This window comes from Panthera leo, chromosome D2, assembly GCF_018350215.1.
Source record: "Panthera leo isolate Ple1 chromosome D2, P.leo_Ple1_pat1.1, whole genome shotgun sequence".
In the NCBI taxonomy this organism is placed as follows: Eukaryota; Metazoa; Chordata; class Mammalia; order Carnivora; family Felidae; genus Panthera; species Panthera leo.
In genome coordinates this window covers 16,873,129-16,900,654 of record NC_056689.1, presented here as the reverse complement: position 1 = coordinate 16,900,654, position 27,526 = coordinate 16,873,129, and the positions used below count along the sequence as shown (strand labels likewise).

At 44.6% G+C, this 27,526-nt stretch overlaps 1 protein-coding gene across 3 annotated transcripts in view; it reads left to right on the top strand.

Annotated features, from left to right (window-relative positions):
* The window catches only part of GNPAT (glyceronephosphate O-acyltransferase), a 33,276-nt gene extending 7,159 nt beyond the window's left edge, over positions 1–26,117 (top strand). For all 3 annotated transcript variants that reach the window (XM_042907625.1, XM_042907626.1, XM_042907627.1), the window contains exons 2-16: positions 1,186–1,368; positions 8,193–8,369; positions 10,991–11,120; positions 12,260–12,387; positions 12,848–12,923; positions 13,185–13,336; positions 13,474–13,604; positions 15,150–15,373; positions 18,858–19,100; positions 20,433–20,512; positions 21,571–21,711; positions 22,802–22,901; positions 22,981–23,074; positions 23,701–23,762; positions 25,821–26,117. In XM_042907625.1, coding sequence (XP_042763559.1) covers positions 1,186–1,368; positions 8,193–8,369; positions 10,991–11,120; positions 12,260–12,387; positions 12,848–12,923; positions 13,185–13,336; positions 13,474–13,604; positions 15,150–15,373; positions 18,858–19,100; positions 20,433–20,512; positions 21,571–21,711; positions 22,802–22,901; positions 22,981–23,074; positions 23,701–23,762; positions 25,821–25,864 — 1,965 coding nt within the window. In that variant the 3' untranslated portion in view covers positions 25,865–26,117. The remainder of the gene's footprint in view (positions 1–1,185; positions 1,369–8,192; positions 8,370–10,990; positions 11,121–12,259; positions 12,388–12,847; positions 12,924–13,184; positions 13,337–13,473; positions 13,605–15,149; positions 15,374–18,857; positions 19,101–20,432; positions 20,513–21,570; positions 21,712–22,801; positions 22,902–22,980; positions 23,075–23,700; positions 23,763–25,820) is intronic.
* The last annotated feature ends 1,409 nt before the right edge of the window (positions 26,118–27,526 follow it).

Sequence of the window (27,526 nt, the reverse complement as noted above, 5' to 3'; positions counted from 1 at the left end):
ATTTATTTTTGGCTTTAAAACATTTTATTAAGGGCACCTGCGTGGCTCATTCAGTTGAGTGTCTCTTGATTTTGGCTCAGGTCATAATCCCAGAGTCATGGGATCAAGCACTGCATCAGGCTCTTTGCTGAGCATGGAGCCTGCTTGGGATACATGCTCGCTCACTCTCTCGCTCGTGCTCGCTCTCTCTCTCTCTCCATCTCCCCCTCCTCCTCCCCCTCCCCCTCTCCCCCTTCTGCCCCTCCCCCGCTTGTACACGTGTGCTCACATACACATGCTCTCTCAAAACTAATTTAAAAATTTTTTAATTCCCTGGTCAAAACAATTCTTAAAAAATAATAATAATACATTTTACTAGAATCTGAATTGCTATTTAAGTGCCCCAGAATTTCTAAGCATTTTTTTCTCCCCAGTAAGTTGACCGCTGCTCACACAGGTTAATGCAGGAAAGATAAATAGAAGTTCCTAGGATCTGCCCAACCCCAGATAGAGGACACCCTTTGTGTCAGCAACACGCATGGTAGCCAGGGAGAAGGCAGGTGGCTCTTTGCGTCTCATCACAGCCTGTAGATGGAAGTGGCAGGAGCCATGACCTGGGCATCCCTGCCGCCCCAACAGCACTTCTCCAAGAGGGTAAAGTTCAAACTTCCGCCCTTCAGTCACCAGAGGAAAAAAGTATTTGAAGAAGTTGGAGGACATATGGGGTGCCTTAAGTGGATTGGCACCCATATAGTTTGATTTGACATAATTTTGAATTTCTATTGTATGCTTTGATTTAATTGTGAATCCTAAGGAGAAGAGGCAGGCAAGACATATTTATCAATGTGATTGATAAAATTGACCAGATAAAATTGATTATAAAATTGGTCAGATTATTCTAGAGCTTAATCTCTCATCTTTACTATCTTTGTTGACTTTTCCAAAAGGGTACTGGCTTTACAAAGATAGCAAACAGACATAATAAAATATTGTGATAATTCAATATCAATTTATTGACCCCTAACTGTCATTATATTTCCTTTTTTTTTAGTATAGGAGAACCTTTTATCAGTGCACTCTGCTCTTGTTCATGTGTCCTTGAATAAAAATGTTGGCAAAGATGAAACCTTACCAGCGTAGTCCCTAATCTGCCCTAATTTATTTTACAGTATGTGCGTTACTTTCTTTCATTTTCCTTACCCACAGAAGGAGCTCAAAAAATGGGATGAATTTGAAGATATTTTAGAGGAGAGGAGGCATGTCAGTGACTTGAAGTTTGCAATGAAATGCTACACACCTCTTGTCTATAAGGGGATTACTCCTTGCAAGCCAAGTGATATTAAATACAGTGTTCTCAATTCTGAAGAGGTTCATTATGTCATTAAACAGGTAAGTGATTCCCTCTTCAACCACAGCCAACAAGGAACAACATAGGTTTGAACTGTACGGGTCTATTTAGAGTGGATTTTTTTTTTTTTTAATAAATACAGTACTGTAAATGTATTTTCCTTATGATTTTTTTCTTATGATTTTCTTAAAAATATATTCTCTAGCTTATTGTGAGAATATAGTATATAATACATATAACATGGAAAATACATGTAAATCAACTGTTCATGTTATCGGTAAAGCTTCCAGTCAATAGTAGGCTATTAGTTAAGATTTTGGGGAGTCAAAAGTTATGCATGGATTTTCAACCGCATGGGGGGTTGGCACCCAGCCCCCACGTTGTCCAAGGGTCAACTGTAGTCTGATAGGGAATGACAACAGTTGTATAATCCATTGAATTGACAATGAAATCTGATATAAGACATGCTGACGGGAGCCCAGTATACAGGGGCACTAATTACTTATAAGGCAAATAATTTGTGTAGGGAGTTGGGAAAGCGATTTTTTTTTTTTTTGTCCATAGACTGATGAATGGATAAAGAAGATGTGGTGTATGTGTGTGTGTGTATGTGTGTACACACACATACACACACACACACACACACACACACACACACACACACAATGGAATACTACTCGGTGATGAAAAAAAATGAAATCTTGCCATTTGCAACAACGTGGATGGAACTAGAGGGTATTGTGCTAAGTGAAGTAAGTCACTTAGAGAAAGACAAATATCTCATGATTTCACGTATCTGTGGAATTTGAGAAACTCAACAGATGAGCATAGGGGAAGGGAAGGAAAAGTAAGATAAAAACAGGGAGGCAAACCATATGAGACTCATAAATACAGAGAACAAACTGAGTGTTGCTGGAGGGGAGGTGGGTGGGGGGATGGGTTAAATGGGTGATGGGCATTAAGGAGGGTACTTTTCAGGATGAGCACTGGGTGTCCTATGTAAGAGATGAATCACTGGGTTCTACTCCTGAAGGCAAGACTACACTGTATGTTAACTCACTTGAATTTAAATTAAAAAAAAAAAAAAAAATCGATTTTTTTTTTTTTTTTTAATGATGCCTACCTAAAAGTCGATTAGGGGTTGTCCAGGTGAAGTGGGTGAAGAAATGTTCCTAGCAGAGCAGATAACATTTTCCCCGTGGTTTTCAAATTTCACTGCACATTAAAATTGCTGGAGAAGCTTTCAGGAATCCCTGTGCATAGATCTCACCCCCATATGAATTAAATCAGAACGTCAGAGGGAGGGAACCAGACATTCTAGTAGTAGTTTTTAGAGAAGCCCAGTCAACTCCAAAGTATAGCAAAGTTTGGGAACCACCGGCTTATTTTAAAGACTAGAGAGCATGTGTACTCACAGTACTAGAAGCAGGTCCGACCAGACCGAAGAGGGCACAGAAGGAGTAGTGGTAAGAATTGGGACTGGAGAGGGAAGCAGCGGCCACATGGTGAAGGGTTTTATAAACCATCCAGAGGAATTCGATTTTACCCTACATACAGTGCAAAGTCATTGAAAGGTTTCAGGTTGGAGTGTGGACTGATCGGTTTATGTTTTAGAAGCACCGTTCTGCTCCAGACGGAGAGGGGAAGTCTGGTTATGATGCTTTTGCAATACTCCCTTTGTGGGATCACACTTGCCTAGACCGGTAAGTGGTCGTAGAAACGAGTTGGACAGATTTAAGAAATTTAAGAGGTGGAGTAGACCTTATTAAATGAAGGGAAGGGCAAGAAAGACTTAGAAATGAGAGCACCATTCATTGCGATAGGGAGCCCAGGAGAAGGAATGGACTGGGGAGAAACACTAAGTTCTGTCTTGGACGTGCGATTTGAAGGCAGCAGGATAGAGGCATTCAGTGGGCAGGACTACAGCTTCCTGGCGGCCGGCCCTCCCTGTTCTGTTGCCCAAGTGCTCTTGTGCCTTGAGGTGAACCTGGAGAGATCTTTGCTTCTTTGACTTTTAAGCGGAATTTAGTCAGATGTATGGCCTCAGAAAAGCTCTTTATCTCTGCTGTTTTCTTCTGATTTGGACGTATGACCTGTGCTCCTAATCCTTTTGTTTTCATCTCTCTGTCATGATCTGTCTTGAAGAAACAATTAGTCTTCTCTGATTGGTCCTATTCCATCAGCGGCATGAAGTTTCCTCGTCAATTAGAAGCCAAAGACAGTGGTTCTCAATACTGGCTCTTTGATAGAACTTTTACAGAAAGTTAACTGCTATTATCCACCAGTATATGCACTCCATGAAGGCAAAAATTTTATCTCCCTTAATGACTTTTTTTTTTTTTTTTTGCTGTATTCCTAGTGCCTAGCACATAGTACACATTCAATAAATATTTCTTGAATGAATGAATAAAAAAAATATGCTTTGGTACTGTCCACAGAGATTCTGATTTAATGACTCTGGAATAGGACCCAGGCATCTCTTTCTTCTTCTTCTTCTTCTTCTTCTTCTTCTTCTTCTCCTTCTCCTTCTCCTTCTCCTTCTCCTTCTCCTTCTCCTTCTCCTTCTCCTTCTCCTTCTCCTTCTCGTCCTCCTCCTCCTCCTCCTCCTCCTCCTCCTCCTCCTCCTCCTCCTCCTCCTCCTCCATCTTCATCTTCATCTTCATCTTCATCTTCATCTTCATCTTCTTTTTAAAAGCTTCCCAAGTAGGAGTGCCTAGGTGGCTCAATTGGTTAAGCATCCAACTTCAGCTCGGGTCATAATCTCACGGCTTATGAGTTCCAGCCCCGTGTCAGGCTCTGTGCTGACAGCTCAGAGCCTGGAGCTTGCTTTAGATTCTGTGTCTACATCTCTCTGCCCCTCCCCTGCTCATGGTCGGTCTCTTTGTCAATAAACAAACATTAAAAAAGTTAATAAAAGCTCCCCAAATAATTCTAGTGCATAGCCAGATCAAGCGTGACTGACCCAAGCCAGTGTTTCTCAAACTTGGCTGTGCTACTGAGGAAAAAAAAAATCCCATAATGTAAGTAGATTGGAATTGTTATAACTCAAGATTATGTAACCCAACTGGGCCCTCTGTAATTCTTGTTACCCAGGAATTCTTTGTTTCCCCAGTGAAGTCTCTTCCATTCTCCAAAATGACGGCGTCAGTGTCCGTCCCATTCTTTCTGAGCCTCCCGTCTCCCCCCCCTTACCCTCAACATGAGATTTTTCTTCTTGCTTCACAAAAAAGTGTAAACCATTATATGACCACTCTCAACTTCCTGTGATCAAGCTACTAACTGACCTGCATCTGATACCCATAACTCTCCTCTTCCTTCCTGTTCAGAGGGGACAGGGAACCCTTTCTCCTGTTGGGAGTTCAGTCCCTCCCCTACTCCTTTGCTCTGAACTTCACTTGCTCCCTCCTCCTCCGGGACTTTGTTTGCTCGATCGTCCTCCCAAATGTCTTTAACTTCTTACTGTTCTTTACTGCTTTACATCCTCACTGAACATGCTTAATTGTCTTCCAGCTTAAATCAGCCTTCGAGCACATTTGTTCCCCCTTATGGCTCAGCACTTCCTTTCCCTGTTGTGTTCTACTCTTAGAAGCAGCTGGCTGTTTTCTGTACTTTCTCACCCTTGGTGTATACGCAGCTCCAGCTCACTGGAATCTGGTTTCCAACCCGCTGTAATTCATCTCTCCAGGATTGCAAATAATGACTTCCTTCCTTATGGCTAAAATCAACCTTGTTGAAATCCTTCGTAGCCTTTGGCACACTCTCCCTCTTTTTTTTTTTTTTTTTTTTTTAGAAGTTTTTAGGTTCTCTCTACACCCAGCATGGGACCCAAACTCACAGCCCCGAGATCAAGAATCCCGTGATCCGGGGCGCCTGGGAGGCTCAGTCAGTTAGGCGTTCAACTCTTGATTTCGGCTCAGGTCATGATCTCATGGTTCGTGAGATGGAGCCCCACATCAGGCTCTGCGCTGACGGTGCAGAACCTGCTTGGGATTCTTTTCCCCCTCTCTCGCTGCTCCACTCACCCTGGCTCACTCACTCTCTCAAAAATAAATAAACTAAAACAAAACAAAACAAAACACGTGCACCACTAACTGAGTCAGCCAGGCATCCCCCCTCCCACCAAATCTTCTTGATTTCCTCCGTTGATGTGCTTCTTTTCCTTCGCTTGTGTCTTTAAATGCTGCTGTTCTTCAACTTCTTCTTCTAACTCACTCTCTGAGCAGTTTTATTTATTGCCAGAATCATAAGTGTCTTCCTTATACTTACGTTGTTATGTTAGTAACATGTTATAAACAACAGTATGTAATAAATAATAATTACTATCTGTTGCTTCAGTCCAGATCTCTTTTGAGACACGTATTTTGATGTCTATTGGAATACCTACTTGGAAAATCCAAAAACCTCTCAAATTCAGGATCTCTGAATCAAACTCTCTTACCCTCCCACCCCTACCGCTGTACCACGCACACCCGCCTCCCCCTGTTTTCTGTACTCCAAGAACAACCCTGCCATGTGCCTGCTGCTCAAACCGCAAATCTGGATGCCGTCTTCAGCTTCCTGCTTTGCCTTCATCCTAGTCAGTCACTAGGAGCGGCTGCTGTGCTCCCCTTGATAGCTCCTGTCTGTTTCTTTCCGTCTCTGCTGCCGCTTCTCCAACTCAGGCTGTCTTTGGCTCACAGGAATGCAAGAGCTGCCATCAAAGGGCTTTTAGCCGAGGAAAGATGAGATTACTGCTGCATCTAAGGGACCACTCAGGTTTGTGGTGCGGAGAGCAGACTGAACAGGGACAGCACCCGGACAAGGACTTACAGAGCTATTGCTCATCTTTTAATCTCATCTGAGGTTTCCAGGAAGAGGGTGCTGGAAGGACAGACATACCTGTTGAGCAAATGAGAAGCCCAGGTGCACAGAATAAGGGATCAGGTCATTCTCTGCTTCCGTGCTTTCGTCCAGTTTTGGAGAAGGCATTCCTTCTGAATCGACCAGTCTGCTCCCCTGAATGCCTCATGTGTGTAATTCTTTCAGAACCCCGGGGGTCATGTCCTTCCTACTTTTCAGCCTTCTCTACCGGTCCGGCTGGCATAAGCGCTTCCTGGCTGGGGGAGGGCCCTCTCGGCCACGTATTCTTTCTGATGCGCTGTCTCTCTTTCCCTTCTCGGCTCAGCTCCTCAAAGGTATAGTCTGTCCTTCCCCATTCACGCCCCACTTTTAGCAGGCCATGCACCTCATCCAGTAAAGGTCATTGTGGATCTCCAAGGGACCCGATCCCAGGGGCCGTTTTAGTCTTCGCTGTATCTAAACTGTGTCAGTTTTTGTTGGGCAGTCTCCTGCAGGACCTCTCTTGATGTTTATGGTGCAACCCGGTGTAGTTCTCTGAATATCTCCCTTGTTAATCTCTTTACAGGTTCTTCCATCCACCAGGCAAGTGTTTCTCAAGGTCAAACCCTCAGCCTCCTTTATCCCTGCAGCCTCCCTGATCCATTTTGTCCATTGTCTTCATTTCCATTTTCACCTGTAGTCTGGTGATGTCCAGACAGGATCTCTAGCCTTGCCTAGATTATCAGCGTTCACACTTTTATCTCTGACTGTCCTGTTCCCTGAAGGTCATCTAATTTGTATGTCTCACAAACCCCTCAGAATCAGTATCCCCGCCTTCTCAACCCCTGCACCACACTGCCTTCTACCCTTGGTCTGTCTCCCCCATCTCAGGACCGCCCCACCATCCATTCTGTTGCCCAAAAGAACTGAGCGTCTCTCTGCCCTTCGCCTTCTCTTCAGCACCTTTTATTACCTTTGTTTGGGCCTTTTCTGTCTCTGGCCTCAACTATTTTGATAGTTCTTCAAATGTACTCCCTTTCCTAGGCTTGTTTCCTGAAATCCATCCTTACCACTAATCCACTGATTCCTCCGTTTCCCTGAAAAAGATAAAATATGGAGCTAGGTAGAGGATAATTATCCATTTGTGAAGGTACCAAATGCCACTGAACTGTTTATTTTGAAATGGCTCATTTTATGCTATATTAATTTCACCTCATTGTTTTTTAAAAAAACATGTAATTTAGGAAGCTGGGACTCCAGCATTCTACCCTCTGATCTTCTGGACCTCATCCTAAAGCAGAACATTCTCCTCTGCAAAGGATAATTATTATTTATCACATAGACTCCACACTTGTTTCCAACATGCTTGTTTAGGGGGAAGTAAAAAGAGTCAGATTAGGATTCCTTAAGGACAGAAACGGACTTGTTCATCTCCAGGCCTAGCACACGCCCATATTTGTTCTCTTTACAAGAAGATGTGGTGTGCCATATGAATAAAGAGAGTTCCATTGTGAGGTCATTGATTTCACTAGTTACCCTTTGATACTTGGGAGAGTTTTGTCCCAGTGACCTCTATATCTGAATAGTTTAAACGGTTATTGTGATATAATCTGGTATTTTTACCTTGTATATTACCCTGTAATAGCATTGAGCAAGCAGATGGAGTGCTGCAACATTCTAGGGAAAGAAATTGCTAAATATGTATTCTAGGACACTAATACATGGGCAACAACTTATTTTAGAGAATTTGGTTGTAAGCTTATTAACAAATCAAATGAAAGGTGAGAGGTTTTCTTTAGTCTAAAATACTATCCTTGAAAGACGATTCTCTTTGAATTTCTAGTCTGTGAGGTTATCTAAATAGGATCATTTATCTACTGTGGTTATATTGGAAAATAAATTATGTCAATTTAAATGAAGAAGAGAGCGTAGCATTTTTGAGCTATATAGTATTGGTCCATTTGGAACTAGTCATATTGGCTTGAGGGAATACAGTTCTGGCTTCTTTCCTTCAGAAACGTCTCCCTGCTTTTCCTTTTCCTTCTAGCTTTCCAAGGAATCCCTTCAATCCGTTGATGTCCTCCGAGAGGAAGTTTGTGCGATCTTGGATGAAATGAGCCACAAACTGCGTCTGGGAGCCATCCGTTTTTTTGCCTTTGCGCTGAGCAAAATATTTAAACAAATTTTCTCAAAAGTGTGTGTAAATGAAGAAGGTATTCAGAAAGTGAGTATTGCTGGTTAAAAAACAACCTCTTCTTCTACCCCTCATGATACAGTCAACGCAGAGACATCTCACTCTGCACCAAATGAGCGGGCCCTTGGCATCAGGCATCCAGGCTGGCCGGAAGAGGCTCTGCCTCTCTGGAGGGTGATGTTTGTCACTTTCAGATCTTCAGACTTGAGATTAAGTTACTTAGTCAGGTAATACTTACAGGCTAACCTAATGTCAGATGTCCACAAAGTTACAGAAGGAATGCCGAGAATTTCTGTACGCGGTTCACCTGGATTCCCCTCCAACATTTCCTTCATCCTTTTCCTCAGTTCTCCGGTGTGTTTTTCCCATAAGGGGTTAGGATACTCCCATCTGGCGCAATTATCAAAATAAGCAAACTGACATTTAACGCTAGAATACAGACCTCCCTCATTCGTAGTCCACCAATCGTCCCGGTTATGTCTTGTACAGCAAAAGGAAATCCTCTATCACGCGTCACATTCAGCTTCCTTATCTCTGTAGACCCTTTTAAGTTAGAACAATAACTCGGCCTTTGTTTGTGTTTCATATTAGTTTTGGAAACAAAACCCAAAAAACAAAACCAGACCAGTTGTTTTATAGCTTGCCTTGATTTGGATTCGAGTGATGTTTTCTCAGTGGGAAAACATTGTGTCCTTCTCAGTGCAGCAGGTCAGGAACACAGTGATGTGCACTTTGAGCATTTGGTTAAGGTGGTATTTCCCTTTGTAATGAGTAAGTGTCTTGTGGAGAGATGCTTCAAGAGGGGTCCGCCTTACTTCCTCCCTTAGTTTTTACATTGACTGATGATTTTTGCCTGAACCAGTTATTACTCTAATGATTGCCAAATGGTGATTTTTCTAATTCCATCACTGTTAACAGCCTGCTTTCCTCTGAAAGGAAGAGCTTTTCCTATTTTTATTCATTTATGTTTTTTAATATCGTTCTTCCTCTTACCAAGAAGCTCTAACCTTCATTGACCTGCCTGTACATGTCTTTTAAGGTTTTGTTTTATTCAGTCATTTACTTTCAAGTATTTCTTCTTTTTTCCCTCCTCTGACTATTTTCTAGATTGCTGACTTACTCTCTGGATCTCTGTCAAAGAATGCTTGATAAAGCCATCCAGAGAGGGGCACCTGGGTGGCTCAGTTGGTTGAGTACCCACTTCGGTTCAGGTCATGATCTCACAGTTTGTGGGTTCGAGCCCTGCGTCAGGCAGTCTCTGTGCTGACAGCTCGGGGCCCGGAGCCTGCTTTGGATTCTGTGTCTCCCTCAGTTTTTGCCCCTCCCCTGCTCGTGGTCTGTCTCTCTCTGTCTCTCAAAAATAAATAAACCTTAAAAAAAAAAAAAAAAAAAAAAAGCCATCCAGAGAATCTTGACTGGTGTTGACTGGCCATGTCTTCTTTTTTTTTTTTTTTTTTAATTTTTTAACATGTATTTATTTTTGAGAGACAGAGAGAGACAGAACGTGAGCAGGAGAGGGGCAGAGAGAGAGGGAGACACACAGAATCCGAAGCAGCCTCGAGGCTGAGCTGTCAGCACAGAGCCCGATGTGGGGCTCGAACTCACAAACCGTGAGATCATGACCTGAGCCAAAGTCAGATGCTTAACCGACTGAGCCACCCAGGCGCCCCTGGCCATGTCTTCTTAACTGATCACACATTACCTTGCCTTGGCGAATTATAGTTAGATTAAAAAAGAAAAGAAAAAAACAGATAACACACTGATACGGTGAATGTATTTGAGGTATCTTGACAGCCTACAAAATATATCTGGAGGCTCAAATTCCTTCTAACTGCAGGGCTCCCATTCTTCCTGCAGCCAGTCCAGTGTATAGAGAAATACCGTACCTCTCATTTATCCTGCTAATTCAGATTTGTTTTCATTAATCTACCCGAGAGAAGCTTTGTTCCCTCTTATACACACAATCAGTCTAGCACAGTGGGTAACAGCTGACCTTTTTTTTTTTTAAGTTTATTTTTTGAGAGAGAGCGCACCCGTGTGAGTGGGGTAGGAGCAGAGAGGGGGGCAGAGGGAGAATCCCAAGCAGGCTCTACGCTGTCAGCACGGAGCCCAAGGCAGGGCTCATTCTCCCCAAAGGAGAGCTCATGACCTGAGCTGAAATCAAGCTCAGCTTGAAAATCAAGACACTTAACCAGCTGAGCCTCCCAGGTGCCCTGACAGCTAGCTGACTTTTTAATTCAGACTGATTTCAGTTGTATCCCCAGCCCGGCCATCAATCAGATGCATCACCACGTCGCAAATGAGGAACCTAATGCTTAGGCCTTCTTTACAAATATGTGGAATTAAACAATGCGTGTAAAATGCTTCATATGTGAAATGCTTAATGTGGTGCCCCGCTGATATGTTAGTGTTTATCACTATTATTATTTTCTATGCAATTTACATTTTTAATGTTCTTGCATCATGTGTGCTTATTTCTGTAAAACTCTGAAATGTAGTAGGGGATTCTGTATGTAGCAGGGGAGGCAGAAAGACCTTGTTATCCTTAGTGTTCCCTCTGGAAATATACACATTCTTCCTGTTCTGATGTGGCATGTGTTTTTAATAATATGAAAACTGAAATGATTCAAAAGGGAACATTTGTTTTAAAGCTACAGCGAGCTATCCAGGAGCACCCGGTTGTTCTGCTGCCCAGTCATCGAAGTTACATTGATTTTCTGATGTTGTCTTTTCTCTTATACAACTATGATTTACCTGTACCAGTCATAGCGGCAGGAATGGGTACGTATTGTTTCCCCCGGTTTTTATTTTAATTACAAAAATAAAAAATTCTCACCAAAGCGATTTTAATAGTTACTGAGGTGTTTGAAGATGATGGTGAAAATACCCTGTCCCTTCTTCCATTTCAATTTTACGTATTTTTATATGAGTGTTTTTACTTCTGTAGGACTGATTCCCAAAAGCAGGATTGCTAAAGCAAATAATTGTTTATCACCTCCCTTTTGAGGTAGCCAGGAAAGTTGGGATTCAAGAATACACCTTGGTTAATAAATGCAGTAAACAGTAAGGTAAAAACAGCCAGGGACTTAAGTACTTTAAAAGCATTTTCATCTGTACAGACATGTGAGGGAGTTATTTGAAAAGTAAGGAAAATGGAAAGAAGGAGGGTTTTTAAACTGATGATAGAACTCTTCCTCTCATCCGGGACTTGGTGGATTTATTCTGTGCCACTCAGAGAAGGCCGGGTAAAAAAAGAAAGGTGGATAACAAAAAGAAAAAGAAGGTCGCTCTGGACAGCTGTCCAGCATGGACCACATGTGCTGGTCTGTCGTCCAGGTCGGCAGCAGTGCTAACTGAAGACCTCGGCATGATGACATCATTGAGCTAGCCACTTGCCCACTGAGGCCACGGTCTCTGGTGGGTCTGGCCATAAACGCCAAGGCGCCCGGTGGCCCTTGAGGTAGCCTCCCAGCTGGCCTGCCCACACGGCCCCTCCTCTCCCATCAGACTGTTAGAGGTCCTTAACGGATGTTCATGTAGGGAAGTGTAATTATTTTTTTTTAATTGTTTTTTTAATGTTTATTTTTTGAGAGAGAGAGAGAAAGAGAGAGACAGAGCTCAAGAGGGGAAGGGCCAGAGAAAGAGGGAGACACAGAATCTGAAGCAGGCTCCAGGCTCTGAGCTGTCAGCACAGAGCCCGATGCGGGGCTTGAACTCATGAACCGCGAGATCATGACCTGAGCCGAAGTCAGTTGCTTAACCGACTGAGCCACCCAGGCGCCCTGGGAAGTGTAATTATTAATATCATAGTGGTGTTTTCCACACACAAAATCTTTCTTCATAGAATGTGAGTTGAGGTATTTATGGAAAGTTCCAAGACCTGCAAAAAAAGATGATCCCCTTCTGTATTTATTTCCTAGACTTCCTCGGAATGAAAATGGTCAGTGAGCTGCTGCGGATGTCGGGTGCCTTTTTCATGCGACGCACCTTTGGTGGCAATAAACTTTACTGGGCCGTGTTCTCTGAATACGTGAAAACCATGCTACGGGTAAATGCAGATAATTCCCGAGTACTTTCGAGCTTGCTGGAGGAGCTTAAATTCCTCCTTCCCGAACACTCAGCCACTCGTCCCGCTGCAGGAACGCACATGACCTCCGCAGCCTGTGTGACCTGTGGCCCTCTCGCCCGTGCTTTGCCCCTGCGCCCTGCACGTGCACAGTGTTGGTTCCAAAGGCTGGATGTGGGGGGTCGGGAGCCTGGGGGAAGGAATCAAAAGAAGGGCACCTGTTGGGATGAGCATTGGGTGGTTGTATGGAGGCAATCTGACGATAAATTACATTTAATAATTATGTTTAATAATTATATTTTAAAATTATATTTAATAAATATATATTACATATATATATAATATATAAATAAATGGTTTGGGTATGGGGAAAAAGCATTTCTCACTCTGAGACTAGGCAATGGGTTTTGTGTTTTGTTTTGTTTCTGTTTTCTCTTTAAAGAGTGGTTATGCTCCTGTTGAATTTTTCCTCGAAGGGACAAGAAGTCGCTCTGCCAAGACACTGACTCCAAAATTTGGTAGGTCCTTTAGAGATTGAAGGAAGAATACAAATCCAGAAGATGTGGTGTGGTCACAGCTACTGGATAGAGCTTGGCACTTTTTTTTTTTTTTTCTTTTGGGCAAGATATTCTTTCTTTTTTAAGCCTAACTGTTTAAGTTGTAACTGTTTCTATTTATGGGCTTAGTATCTATTGTGCACTTCAGGGTCTTCCTGTTTGTGTCCCCTTGTTTACTCCACTTTTCAATACATCTGGAAAACCCTTTCTCCCTGTTTACAGGTCTTCTGAATATTGTGATGGAACCATTTTTTAAAAGAGAAGTTTTTGATACGTACCTTGTTCCAGTTAGCATCAGTTACGACAAGATACTGGAAGAAACTCTTTATGCGTATGAGCTTCTGGGGGTGCCTAAGCCAAAGGAGTCCACAACTGTGCGTAAATTTAGGACAACCAAACTTTTATTTGAATTTGATTTTACTTGAATTCAGAGAAAATGCTCATTTATACACCAACTCCTTTCTGAACTTACTCCTGTTTATCCCCATTTCCCCTGTCGTGACGCCACTAGGGATTGTTGAAAGCCAGGAAGATTCTCTCTGAAAATTTTGGAAATATCCACGTGTACTTCGGAGACCCTGTGTCACTTCGATCTCTGGCAGCTGGAAGGATGAGTCGGAGCCCGTATAACTTGATTCCAAGGTGCAAGACCTGTGTTTTCATAACCGACATAGATATTAGGATGAAAATCTGGAAGGGTAGTTGTGATTCTTGAGTTGACCCCTTCTAGGACTGCAACTTAGTTATCCGAGATGACGTATCAGAGGAGCAGAAAGCCTCAATTAAAGAATTACATTTGCAGGATACGTGTGTCAAATAGGCAAGGTCAGTGCTCATTCTCAGGGGAGCCAGTGCCCTACCGCCTACGCTACACCACAGTGTGCAGTGCGCTGCCCGTACTGCATGTGTGGGAATCGTTGAGCACTATTGGTAGGTCGGCCAAAGTGTGGTTAATCCTAGAAAGGATTATGTGGCCAGAATGAATGGCGGTGAGTCCCAGTCCTCAAGAAGGTTATAGTTTTGGGGCGCCCATGTGGCTCAGTTGGTAGAGCACGCTACTCTGGATTTTGGCCCAAATCGTGGTCCCTGGGCCGTGGGATCAGGCCCCACCGTCGGGCTCTGCGCTGAGCGTGGAGCCTGCTTGGCATTCTCTCTCTGTCCTTCCCCCTTCCCCTCTGCCCCTCTCCCCCACTCTCGCATGCTCTGCCTCCCTCTCTCTCTCTCTCTCTCTCTCTCTCTCTCTCAAGTAATTTTTTAAAAACAGGTTATTGTTTTATGGGCACAGAAATGTATTAGGTTCTTTCAGGATGCAGGTGCAGATACACCTTTGGATTTTCTTAATTTAGAGAAATACACATGGGGAAGTAAGGGAGACAGAAACCACCTGCTCAGACAGGCTTCACATGACCACATCATCATTCGTAATTCGTCCGTAGCGCCAGTGATTCCACGGCAGCTGGAGTGCCTCACTAGCGGCCTCGCTGGCGATCAAGCAGATGGTAGCCTTATGCTGCCACAGGCTTCACGCCGTAGATCTCGGATACGTAGGACGCGGTGCCCTCACTGGCTCTAGCTTTCCCATTAAGCCGCCTTACGGTGTGGACACTCTCAGGTCCTGTGCCTGTCCCTGCTTTAGCCTGTCCTGTATAGGTTCCTGATATTTGATGCCAAGTTTGGTGATCCGTGCCTGAAGAATCTGTCAGGCGAGGATCGTGAGCTTCTCAGCAGAGCAGCGTAGCAGTCAGGCAAGCTGTGTAGCCCATCCAGGGCAGGCATGAGCAGTTACCATGTAAGCTGGTGTGTTCTGTGAGAGAGGTGTTCAAAGGGCAACGAGCGAATTCTGAGAGGGCAGAGTAGTTCAGTCCACTGGGGGAAGCATCAGGTTTCAGAGGAAGTGATACATCCTAGTTGTAAAACAACAGAAGTTGTTTTGCCTGGAACCAGGAAGAATAGGACTGTGTCCCCCTGAGTGTATTTTATCACCTCTCAAGAGCATACCGTAGAGACAGAGGGACAGATTACACCACAGTGAAAGTATATTCTTGCACTGTGACCTGAGAGAATTCGGTTGGCAGAAAGAATGAGAACCCTTCTAAAGGGTCTGCCTTCTCCCGTTCCCCTCCCCCACCATTCACATCAGTGTGGGTAGCAAAACTGTAATTTGTTATTCCCTGTTCTTCCTTACAGGTATATCCCTCAGAAACAGTCAGAGGACATGCATGCCTTTGTCACTGAAGTTGCCTATAAAATGCAGCTTCTGCAAATTCAAAACCTGGTTCTCAGCCCGTGGGCCCTCATGGCTGCTGTTCTGCTTCAGAACCAGCCTTCCATGGACTTTGATGCTCTGGTGGAGAAGACTTTATGGCTGAAAAGCTTAACGCAGGCCTTCGGGGGGTTTCTCACCTGGCCCGGTACGTATGTGAGATGTATGTGAGGAGCGTGCTTGCTTTTTGTTTCTTAATTTGGAAAAGCTGTCACTTAGACATGAAACACCTACACAGGACACCGAGCAAAGCTTTGCTCAGAGAGAAAGAAAACTTTTTTTTTAAGTTTATTTATTTATTTTGAGAGCGAGAGAGAGCAAGCAGGGGAGGGGCAGAGAGGGGGAGAGAGAGAGAATCTCAAGCCGGCTCCACAGGCTCAGCACAGAGCCCTATGAGGGACTTGAACTCACAAACTGTGAGATCATGACCTGAGCCGAATCAAGAGTCGATGCTTAACTGACTGAGCCACCCAGGCACCCCAGACAGAAAGAAAACGTCATTTGTTTTTATCACTGGGGGACACTGAATACAGTATGTTGATTATTTGAGAACAATTGCTTATGTGTCACTTCTTCCTATGAGACTCTGGGTATGTCAATTAAAATGCTGCCTCCTTGGCACCTAGCAGGGTGGAGAGTGGATGAATCTTATTTCCTCCGCATATTCCTCCCTCCGTACCCACTTCTTGTTATTTTTATTTTTTCAAAGTTTTTTTTTTTTTTTTTTACTAAAATACAGTTAGCGTCACGTGTTTTGTTTCAGGTGTGCAGCCTTGATTGGACAGTTCTACGCATTACTCACTGCTCACCGTCGTCGGTGTAATACACCCACCTCGTTTTAAACCACATTAGATTTGCAGCCCATTCGCTTCACCCCATCAAAAGGACCAAAGGGCCAGTCTCGTGGACCTTTATACGATTCTCGGAAAATGACAACTTTATAAAGCCCTCATTGGCGTTATAAATACTTTGCCGGGAGTTTGGGACGTGTGTGCCAAGTGTTAGCTTTAGCTGTTTCCAATCTCTTTGAGTCAAAATTGCAGAGACCACAGTTGGAAATGTAATCCGTTCATAGCTCCCCACTGGTCACTCATTAAACCTCTTGAGTGCCTGGTGGGTGGTGGGAACTACCCAGAGGCCGGAGAGAACAAGGCGCAACCCCTGTGTGGGACGTCCTCCTGGCGTGTGGAAGGCAGGGGCGGGGCATCTAGTGAAGCGGGGCCAGCGAAACACACACAAAGAACTTTGAATGGACCGCAGAGCGTTGCTGAGACCCCTGTGTAGGGAAGGGCCACGCTCGGGGAAGGTTTCATAGAAATGACTTTTGAACCTATCTTGATGGAAAAGCAGGAGCCATTCTGAAAGACGAGCGGGCAAGGGATTGCTAACGTAGGGATTGGGAAATGTGAAATGGTGCAACAGCACCGCATCATGGTAATGCTGGCCTGCAGGTGGGTGGGTGAGCTTACAGTGTTGGCTCTGGGAGAGGGATGATGGAAGGTAAAGATGTGGACACAGGCTGGATTAGCTGGGTCTGCTGCCTGGGGGATCTGGACTGGAAGCTGTAGTTTACGGGACTCAATCGCAGATTTGTTTTTTAAGTTTATTTATTTTTTTATGTTTATTTATTTTGGAGAGAGAGAGCGTGGGAAAGGGGCAGAGAGAGAGGGAGACAGAGGATCGGAAGCAAGCTCTGTGCTGACAGCAGAGAGCCGAATGCGGGGCTCAAGCTCACGAACCGTGAGATATCACCTGAGCCAAGATCGGACACTTAACTGACTAAGCTACCTGGTCGCCCCTTAATTTATTTTTGAGAGAGAGAGAGAGAGAGAGAGAGAGAGAGAGAGAGAATCCCAAGCAGACTCCATGCTGTCAGCACAGAGCCCGACGTAGGGCTTGAACCCACGAACAGTGAGATCACGACCTGAGCTGAAATCAAGAGCTGGACACTTCACCAACTGAGCCACCCAGGCACCCCACAGTCGAGGATTTTAAGCAGGGGAACATGACTGCAAACAACTGTAGAAAACAACCAGTGTCCGTTTTCAAGCTGGGCCACATGAATGGGAAGGGAAGGAGCCTGAACGAGACAATGGCAGAGCTGAGGTGGGGCTATGAGGCGTTTAGGCAGAACTGCCAGCAGAAGTGGTCACCAGCAGGGAAACAAAGATGAGTCAGACACATGTTCCCGTGGGCGGCAAAGGACACGCTGAGTGTGCTTCAGGTAGAAAATCATGAGAAAAGCGTAGGTAAAGTGCTGACTCCTACTTGGCCCAGGAGCATGTGAAAACCTAGGCACCTGTCTTTCCAAGCGTTTTTGTTTTCTCAAGATGGAAGAAGTAGGCCAGTCTGTAGCTAAGAGTATCTATTCAGCAACTAAAATAACTTGTTATTATAGAGTGAGAGTCTGTTGGTATCTAGGTAACAGTAACAGAGTGATTAAATATGATTTCCGATTCAGAATGTGGTATATCCGTTCAGTTCCTTTTTTCTTCCTTACTCCACTTACCACGTATTCCTAAGCATTCTCCTGTCAAGAGGTCTTCATGATACATGTATCATTATGCCATGTCATATCATGTATATAACATTACCATATGTCATTACCTTGAGCAAGCGGAGACAAGACATGTGCATCTAGAGCGACGTGATCGAGTCCAGAAGGAAACCCCACGCCCCTTAGTTGTCTCTTCCACAAAGCATCAGCAGACTTTGCCCAGCTTGACCAGTGTGCCTGGCTACATACCCGGCAACCAGCTCTTTGGCTCAGGGAAACAGTAAAATGATTTCCCTTGCCATGAATGTTGGTTAAATATCACCATCTCTTCCTTATGCTTCTGTAATACTAACTTCTTGGCCTTCTCTAGGCCAGCATAGTGTCAGGTGGTAAGTTACCAGCATCTGTTAGGGGCTCAGTTCTTTAGTTTTCTCCGATGTGAAAAAACCAGAAAACCTCCTCAGCGTCTGCCTGTGCCCAGGGAAGCCTGGTGCTAGGGGAGTGCCTCTGGGATTACCCTTTGTTCACCAGCAAAGTTGCAAAGCAATATTCTTGCCATCTTGGAATTAATTGGTCTAAGCAAGGGGTGTGTGTGTGTGTGTGTGTGTGTGTGAAGTATGTTTTCATCATGAGCCTTCTTAGTATTTTGTGAATTCACATGCATGTGATTTTCTTATCCTGTAACTTGCTATTACAAAACTCTGGATACCCTTGGTTCCTGAGGAAGTGTTGGTTTTTAGACTGGGAATTGGTATGCATTTCAGAGTGGCTGACAATTTAGGGGTAGATAAGAAAGTGCATTAACTGTCCTCAGAGTTTATACTGCTTTTAGAAAATACCCTTCACAGGGGCACCTGGCTGGCTCAGTGGGAACAGCATGTGACACTTGATCTCAGGATTGTGAGTTTGAGCCCCACGTTGGGCATAGAGATTACTTAAAAAAGAAAGAGAGAAAGAAATAGGTATCTTTCATGTAGGGTATCACTACTTCAGTTGGTAGAGCCTAAAACCAGAACCTGGCGCTTGAAAGTAAATCTGTCAGGTCCCTAACGTTGATGCATACACTGGCCTAAGACTCCCATCAGGGAACCCATCCCATTTCTTTGCTGCCTGAACGCATTGTCTTTGTGTGTAGATAATGAAGCTGCTGAAGAAGTTATCCAGTCCAACCTTCTTCTGCATTCCAACATCGCCAGCCTTGTCAAAGACCAGGTGGTTCTGAATGTGGACTCCGGAGACTCAGAAGTGGTCCATGGGCTTCTCTTCCAGCATATCACTCTCCTCATGTGCTCAGCTTACAGGAACCAGTTGCTCAACATTTTTGTCCGCCCTTCCTTAGTAGCCATGGCACTGCACATGACCCCCGGGTTGCGGAAAGGTAACTTTCGGGAATGTGGTCTTGAACTTTAGAAGAGACCTGGCCGTTCAGCTCCGTATATAGGGAGCAGCATTTGAAGCCTTATCACGCTCAGCCACACGTGTGCGTCCCAGACACCATCAAAGAAGGGGCCCTGTGTACTAAGAAGAAGCTAGGCTTGTTCCCTAAATACATGGCCATCCACTTAACATTTGGGAGTTGAAAGGGACCTAAGAAATCATCTAACCTAAACCTCTCCATTTATAAGTAAGGGAAGTGAGGCCTGGAAAGGTACCTCATCACCTAAGGAAGGTTCTGGGACTAGAGCACGGCTGTCCTTGTCCCAGTCAGCATGGGCACAACAATCCAGCAGCGCAGGAGTGCTTACTAGATACCCAGTAGCGTCCCAGTGGCGATGAGGAGTGTAAACAATGAATAAAACCGTTTTTGTCCACCGGAACCTGTAGTCGAGGTCAGGGGTTTTCTACCCAGGCTATGCTGGAATTACTAAGGGCGAGCCCCGTTCTGATTCAGTGGGTCTGGACTGTGGCCCACACATTGCTGTGCTTGTTTTTGTTTTTCAAAGCTCCAAAGAAAGAATTATCAGTGCCAACCATAGACCTGCATTGGAATGAACCTCACAGGTCCTGTGTCCATGCCCTCATTTTGTGGATGGGGAAATGGCCCTGGAGAGAAGTCAGTTTAGTTCAAGACCCAGGAAACTCAAATCTTGATCTGAGGTTTCTTACATTGAAATTCATTCACAACTAAGGATCACATGCATGGTCTTCTAGAGTGTTGGGGACACCCTGAAATTGGAGGCAACATTTCCTGTCCATGCGTCTGTATATTCTTCTAATGAGAAGTTCATAGCATATGTCAGAAAAATGAAGAAGGCTCTGTGGTTGATGGGCGAGGTAGACCTACGTGTCTGGAGAATCCGCATTTTCTACTGTGTGCTAGTGTCTTCTAGTGCTAAAGATACAGTAAAGACAGCAGGAAATATGAATAGAGAAGGGACTGAAGTAAGTCATTGCTTTCCGTCTCTACTAAGGAACCATGGGCAGGAGAAAGTGAAGGACCCTTGCGTCCAAGAAATGTGGCATCTTGTTCGTCACCAAACTGACTGGTTTGAGGCCTAGTTGTGATTAAGATTCAATATTGAAACTGCTAAACTATAGTTTGTTCTGTACGTAAAATTTGGATTGGTTATAGCTTCCTTTGGGGGCCCTAATTCTTGTCCCTGGCTTTGAATAACATGCCTTTGAAGCAGTGCATTTTGGAAAGTCAAGGACCTCTTGGTACTCCCTTCAAAAGCAATGTTGTAATTTGATGTAATTAATTTATTTCCAGAGGATGTCTACGGTTGCTTTCGCTTCCTGGTCAGTGTTTTTTCAGATGAGTTCATCTTCCTTCCAGGAAACACAGTCAAGGTAAATCCTTACAGCCGAAGAGCCCAAGTGTGTTCGCAGTGTGAGTTCTGGAAATGGTAGGCTGGCATCCACGAGTGTGACCTCCCTTTCTCCAAGGCTTCATTTGGCAGAATTAAAGAGACACTTGGACACTCACAGCTCAGCAAGCTCTGTTTTGGTTCTTGGTCAAGTTTAATCAGTAATGTAGGGCTTATTCGGTGAGAAGAGAGTCTTTCTTTCAACCTTCAGTGCAGCCACTGTAAATAAATCAACACCGTTTTGTTAAAAATTTACCAACCAGCAGGGGCACCTGGGTGGTTTGGTTCATTAAGCGTCCAACTCTTGGTTTAGGTTCAGGTGATGATCTTGCGGTTTCGTGAGTTTGAACCCCATGTTGGGCTCCGTGCTGGCAAGCGTGGAGCCTGCTTGGAATTCTAGGTCTCCTTTCTCTCTGCCCCTCCCCCACTCGCTCTGTCTGGCTCTCTGGCTCGCTCTGTCTCTCAAAATAAATAAACTTAAAATTTACCGACTGCCACACATTTTCCCGTTAACAACTTGTTGGAATGTGTCGGGCCTCTTGCTTTGAGATAGGCGAGCAGTAGTGTTACCCAGTGGTATAGACAGCTCATGAGGAATCGGGCTCCCGGATTCCCGGTAGTTTGCTGGCCCGCTGGTTTGCCGCGGCGGGCGGTGTACCAGGATGGCAAGTAGTTAGGTTTCTGTATGCTGTGCCAGGGAGCACAGGTTTTCCTCAGTTGAAAATGAGGGCAGCAGATTTTGAGCATAAGCATAACCCCACATATTTTGAGGACCTGCTGGATGTCCTTCCTGTTGGAATGTAAGGAGTGTGGCCATGCAGAGTGAGAAAATCCATCCCCCGGGTCGTGATTTCTAAGGGTTATAAATCTTCTGTGTGTTTGCTGTTTGAGGTTCCGCATTTTGTGTGTTAGCACACACGCTTCTCTGGCTGCTAACGACCGGAACCTTCCGGAAGGGTTGTGGAATTAACTGGTGTTCTCTCAGTGTCCCCGTTGACCTAAATTAGTGGACGCACTCTGTCTTCTCCTCTTCCTTACCAGGACTTTGAAGAAGGCTGTTACCTGCTCTGTAAAAGTGAGACAATACAAGTGACAAGAAGGGACATCCTAGTCACCCCGAAAGGAAATCCTGTCTTAGAATTTTTAATAGGCCTCTTTAAACCTTTTGTGGAATCTTATCAGGTATGTAACTCTTGGGAAGTTCTGCTTCATCCTCCCGTATCCGGTACAACTAAGATCCCCCCAGCCTGTACTTCCTTCTGGTCCCAAGGGCAAGGGTCTCCCCCAGGTGAATGGTGGAACAGTAGGGAGATTGATCAATAGGGTGAAAGATTCACCTCTCAGGTGATTCACCCTCTCAGACCCCAGAGGGTAGCAGCTTTATGACGCCACATAACTACACTTACACCCAAGCACTGTCATGCTGTATCTTAACAGCTGTTTTCGTAGCACGTAGCAAGGTGTTTGATACATCGTAGGCGCGCAGTAAATGCAAGATTTGAATGATGCAGAAAGTCATTTCTATCAGAATTTCTATACAGAAATTATTTCTATCACTAAAGGCTGATGCTGGAAGGGAAAGGAAAGGTTGGGGTGCAAGTATCAGAAAGAGTGTGTCAGAGCTCTAGGAGTGCTTCGAGAGGGGGGAGGGTCTATATGCCCAGCAAGAACTGTGCCAGGATTCAAAGGGAGAAGGGGAGTTTGCAGTGGAAGCTCTCAAGGGACTGTACATATTTGCAAGAAGAGGGCTCTGTTTCTGAGCTCTGTGCACCGGTTAGAGGCGCCCGGGACTGACCTCCTGGCAGAGTGGCGCTGTGGCCTATGAGATAGTTCTTGTACAAAGTCTGGCACTTAGTAGATAAATGATAAATGCTCCTTCTATCTCAAAGCACCTTTCTGTGCTAGAAGCCATCAAGCATTTGGGGCCTATTAGGTGTTTTTAGAGAAAAAACAGTTGCAAAACTTTCGGTCCTCTCTTCCTAAGCAGTGTAAGATCTGTTAAGCTGATGGTGATTCACTTAATTTGCAACCCATCAAAGTGAGAAATTGTATTTTAATAAATGTCACTACTATTTCAAACTCTTTTTTCTAACTATAAGCAGTGATACGAGCTCAAGAGGGACCCAAGAATTCTGTGGCTTTTCTGTGCCCAAACCTTGGAGGGCATTTATTCTGCTCTTACATAAAGTATCTTTCTGTGACGAGGGGCACTATCACGTTACTGGCTGTCCTATTGTATTTGGCTGCCTTTTTCTCTTTCTGTTAAAACCAGATAATTTGCAAATACCTCTTGCACGAAGAAGAAGAAGACTTCACTGAGAAACAGTACTTGGATGCAGTTAGAAAATTCACCAGTGAGCTTCTTGATCAAGGTCAGTCACACCCCTGTGGGTGGTGATTTCCTGTGGTTGAAAACAAGAAGTGGTCCACTCACTTCTTTCTCTGTCCCAGGTGCCTCGCAGTGTTACGACGTATTGTCTTCCAATGTACAGAAAAATGCCTTAGCAGCTTTTGTGAGGCTAGGTGTGGTAGAGAAGAAGAAAGTGTAAGTACTGCGTGGGACCGCATGGGTGCTGAAGGGGCGGCGACGGCTAATGACAATTGAGCCCCGAATCCAGACAAAGTCGTAGAAACAGATGATCTGTAAACATTATACCGTACCTCCCTCACCCATCTGCTGATGGGTCACGTCAGTATGAGTTACTGTGCAAATTTTATGTGGATATGAAGAAAAATGATACTGAAGCAAAAAAAGTGTTTTAGGCCAGCAGTTTGGCTTTGACCGAATATTGAAATTTATAGATTAATTATAAGAAAGATTTTGGGGGAGCACAGTAGAGTGTGTGTGTGCATGCATACACTTGTATATGCCCACGTGCAATACCTAAATACATACGTGTATGTGCAGATCATTAGATGTTTCCTCTTCTGAGTGAATGAAGGTAAGAGCGGTCAAGCTTAGGGACGGCTGGCTGGCTCAGTCGGTGGAACATTCAACTTTTGATCTCAGGGTCGTGAGTTCGAGCCCCACACTGGGTGTACAGATTACTACTAAAAAATAAAATAAACTTGAAAACAAAAGAAAAGTAGTCTTACTGTATAAATAATGAACATTGACTTCCCCCCACCCAAGTTTATGCGATAAGAGTTTTTTGCATTTTCTTCCCCTAGAAATAGTCACAGTGTATTTAATGTGAATGAACCTGCCGCGACAAAATTAGAAGAAATGCTTGGTAAGTACAGTTTAGTGACATATGTGGTTTCACATTGTATTTATCACCATACAGTAAAAAAAGAAAGTATACTGTGGCACCAGAGACTTCATCAAAATGAACAACAGTAGAGTTTTAATATAAAGAGAACTATTTATATTATCTAGGTTTTTCCAAAGGGAAGTGAGGACAAAGTGCAGAGAACACACAGCAAGCATAAAATGGGCAGTCTCCTCACAACATAACAACTATCAGCTTCTAGGGACACCTGGCTGGCTCAGTAGGTGGAGCGTGCAATTCTTGATCTCAGAGTTTGAGTTTGAGCCCCACACTAGGTGTAGAGATTACTTGAAAACAAAATCTTAAAAAAAAATTATATGGGGCAGCTGAGTGGCTCGGTTAATTGTCCGACTCTTTTTTTTTTTTTTTTTTTAAATTTTTTTTTCAACATTTTTTATTTATTTTTGGGACAGAGAGAGACAGAGCATGAACGGGGGAGGGGCAGAGAGAGAGGGAGACACAGAATCGGAAACAGGCTCCAGGCTCCGAGCCATCAGCCCAGAGCCTGACGCGGGGCTCGAACTCACGGACCGCGAGATCGTGACCTGGCTGAAGTCGGACGCTTAACCGACTGCGCCACCCAGGCGCCCCAATTGTCCGACTCTTGATCTCAGCTCAGATCTTAATCTCAGGGCTCATGAGTTCAAGCCCCACATGGAGCCTACTTAAAATTTTTTTCATTAAATTAAAAAATTATCGGCCTCAGGGACACCTGGGTGACTCGGTTGAGCGTCCAACTTCAGCTCAGGTCATTATCTCCTGGTTCGTGAGTTCAAGCCCCACATTGGGCTCACTGCTGTGAACATAGAGCCTACTTTGGATCTTCTGTCTCCCTCTCTATGTCCCTCCCCTGCTCATGCTCTCTCTCTCTAAAATAAATACACATTAAAAAAAAAAAATTATCAGCTTCTAGCATAATTAATCAGGGTCTGAGATCTGGACCCTTCACATCCAATCTTATTGGACATGGAGAAAATACCTCTCATCTGAGTCCTTGGATTCATTTTCTCCCTGTCTACTCTTGGATCCCTTCTTTCCCCGGTAAAGGGTTGGGGTCAGTGTTCACAGCATATAGACTTTCTGAACTCAGAATTGGGGCCGATAGCACCTCCTTGGGAGAATAATCCAGCCTTACTCTTCTCCAGATGCCATTGGCTTATCAACAAATAATCCAGTCCAGAAAGGCAGGGTCATTTGTTTATGGTATGCAAAGAGAGTTGAGAGTATGGATATAAGCAAAGAGATCTAAAGGTCAGAGGAGATAGCAAACATTTTCTCATAGGAATGATGGGATAGTTTTAGAAGGGGAGAGTGTTAGCATCTGAAAAAAAATACTTGTCTGCCGATTATATTGAATAAGCACTACATCGTTGAGTGGATATTCTTACAAGTAGCAGTTTTGTACCCCTACATGAAATTCAGTACATTTGTCAAACCTACATGAAAGAGCTTTAGGCAGATGTCTGCCAGGATGAAGGGAAAACCAGGACGGGGCGTGTGGCTGACAGAGAAGGGTTGAAGAGAAAGGGTAGACGGACAAAGGAATGGTTGACATAAATAGCGAAGGTGGAAATGCTAGTTTCTTGCTGAAGAAAATATGAACGATGAAATCCCAGTCTTCTGTCATATTCTGTCTGCAGTCTCAGAACATGCAACCTTTGAGTTTGGTAAGAGGTGCGTATAACCAAAACAAACCCTAAATAAAACCCTCATTCAGTGAGGATGACAGAATGGGTTTCTTAATCATGGATGGCAAATGTAACGTGGGTGTGGATGTACTAGAACATAGGAGGCTGGAAGTTCAGAAAGCAGACTGGGTTCTAATCCTGGCTCTGGGCCTGGCCAGTGGGGCGGGGGTGGGAGTAGAGTGGGGGAGGGGCTGCTGCTTCCCCTGCGGACAGTCAGGTGTCTCCATCGGGGCTTTGTCAGCCTGTGAAACCACACAGGTGTCAGGCTTAAACAGCTGTATGGGGATGGGCAAACTCAAGGTCATTTCATGAGCTGGTTTTTTTTCCTTAGGTTGTAAGATACCCCTAGGAAAGCCGGCAACTGCAAAACTTTAATAATTGCCAAACAGTTATGCGAAATGTGGTCACATAATTGCTGTCATCTGAGGACTCTTATTCCAGCAAGCAGTGGTGTGAAGGAAGAGAGTCATCTGCTCGTGCTTCACGAGACGTGAGAGCCATGGGCTCAGCAGAGAGGAAGAGGTAGCCGCTGTAAGCAATCAGTGTAACTCTCTCCACCGTGACGGTTAAAAAGGCATCTGTGTCCGACTCTGTGTGTGTTTTAAAATAAAACAGTCTCTTGGAAACATGTTTGGAAAAACAAAGCCCAGCTCCTATTTCACTAACTTTTTACATGTATTAAACATTTACACCGACTTGTTGAATTACAGTGTGACATCAGCGCGAAAGGCGGTGGCTGTCGGAAGTGGCACACCTGTATTTCCTGTGGCTTCCTTCACCTCACGTGGCGTCAAACAAGTACCAGTTTGATGGAGGTGTGTGATAAATCAGCCAGCTTACATGAAAGCTTGCCGCCCGGGGGCCTTAAGCAATAAAGCTGCATTGGAGAAAGTACGTGCAACAAAGAGACGTTATGTGATTGATCATAAATAGGCTTAAGAATCCAGGAGAAGAAGAGTTCGAAATAAGATGGGTGACACCAAAAACTGACAGCCAGCCACCACTGGGAGTGGCATCTAAGCTAAGAATTAAGATGAGTGCCAGCCCTCCAAGTGTGGGAATGGGGGGACAGAGCGGGGACAGAGGAGCAGAGTGTGCTGAGAGAAGGGTGATCACAGTGTTCTGGGGTTAGTTCTGGAGAACCCGAAAGGCTGACATGGCTGAAACCACAGTCGAGGGCAGCGGAATTAAAAAGAAAGGCAGGTGTATTAGTCTGCTTAGGCTGCCATAACGAAATACCAGATTGGGTGGTTTAAACAGCAGAAATTCGTTTTCTGACAGTTCTGGAGGCTGAAAGTCCCAAGATCAAGGTGCCAACAAGGTAGGTTTCATTCCAAGGCCTCTCTTCTGGGCTTGTCGGAGGCCACCATGTTGCTATGAGCGCACACGGTGGTCCTGCCCTCATTATTCTGTGTAGCCCCAATGACTTCCCAAAGGCTCCCTCTCCCCAGTCACGTTTGGGAGAGTTTGGGCTTCAGCATCAGAATTCAGGGCTCATGATTCAGTCCACAGCAGCAGGGTTAACACATGGGGACTGAGGGACTCTCGTAAGACATTTGAACTGGAACGTAAGTGCCATGGAAAATGTTGGAAGGTTTCGGCATGTGGTGCCAGGGCTTGCTGTATCCAGATTCCTGGAATGTGCATTTGTTTTGCAGAGGCCAGGCAGTTTCTGCTGCACATGCAGATTGTGGAGAGCTGCTGTGCTGGTCCACACATTGGTGGCAGAGGGGCCCTCTATGTGGCTCTGCTTGTATGGAAAGCCAGAGATTTATGTGTGTTGACAACAAGAAGTCAATTAAACAGTGTTCCTGGCAAAGGATTTCATGGCATGCCAGCTAGACGGGGACACAAAGCTGACCATCCAGGGAGAGAGAGTGAGTTCAAAGCAGCTGGCAACCTGGGACCCTGGCCAATTCCTCCCGAGTAGATGTGCCTTCGAAAGAGTCCCCATACAGCCGATTTTGGTGGTTTGGTTTTCTCCATGACAGTCGTGCTATGCATATAAATGTTGAAGACTGAGTAAGACGACTTATT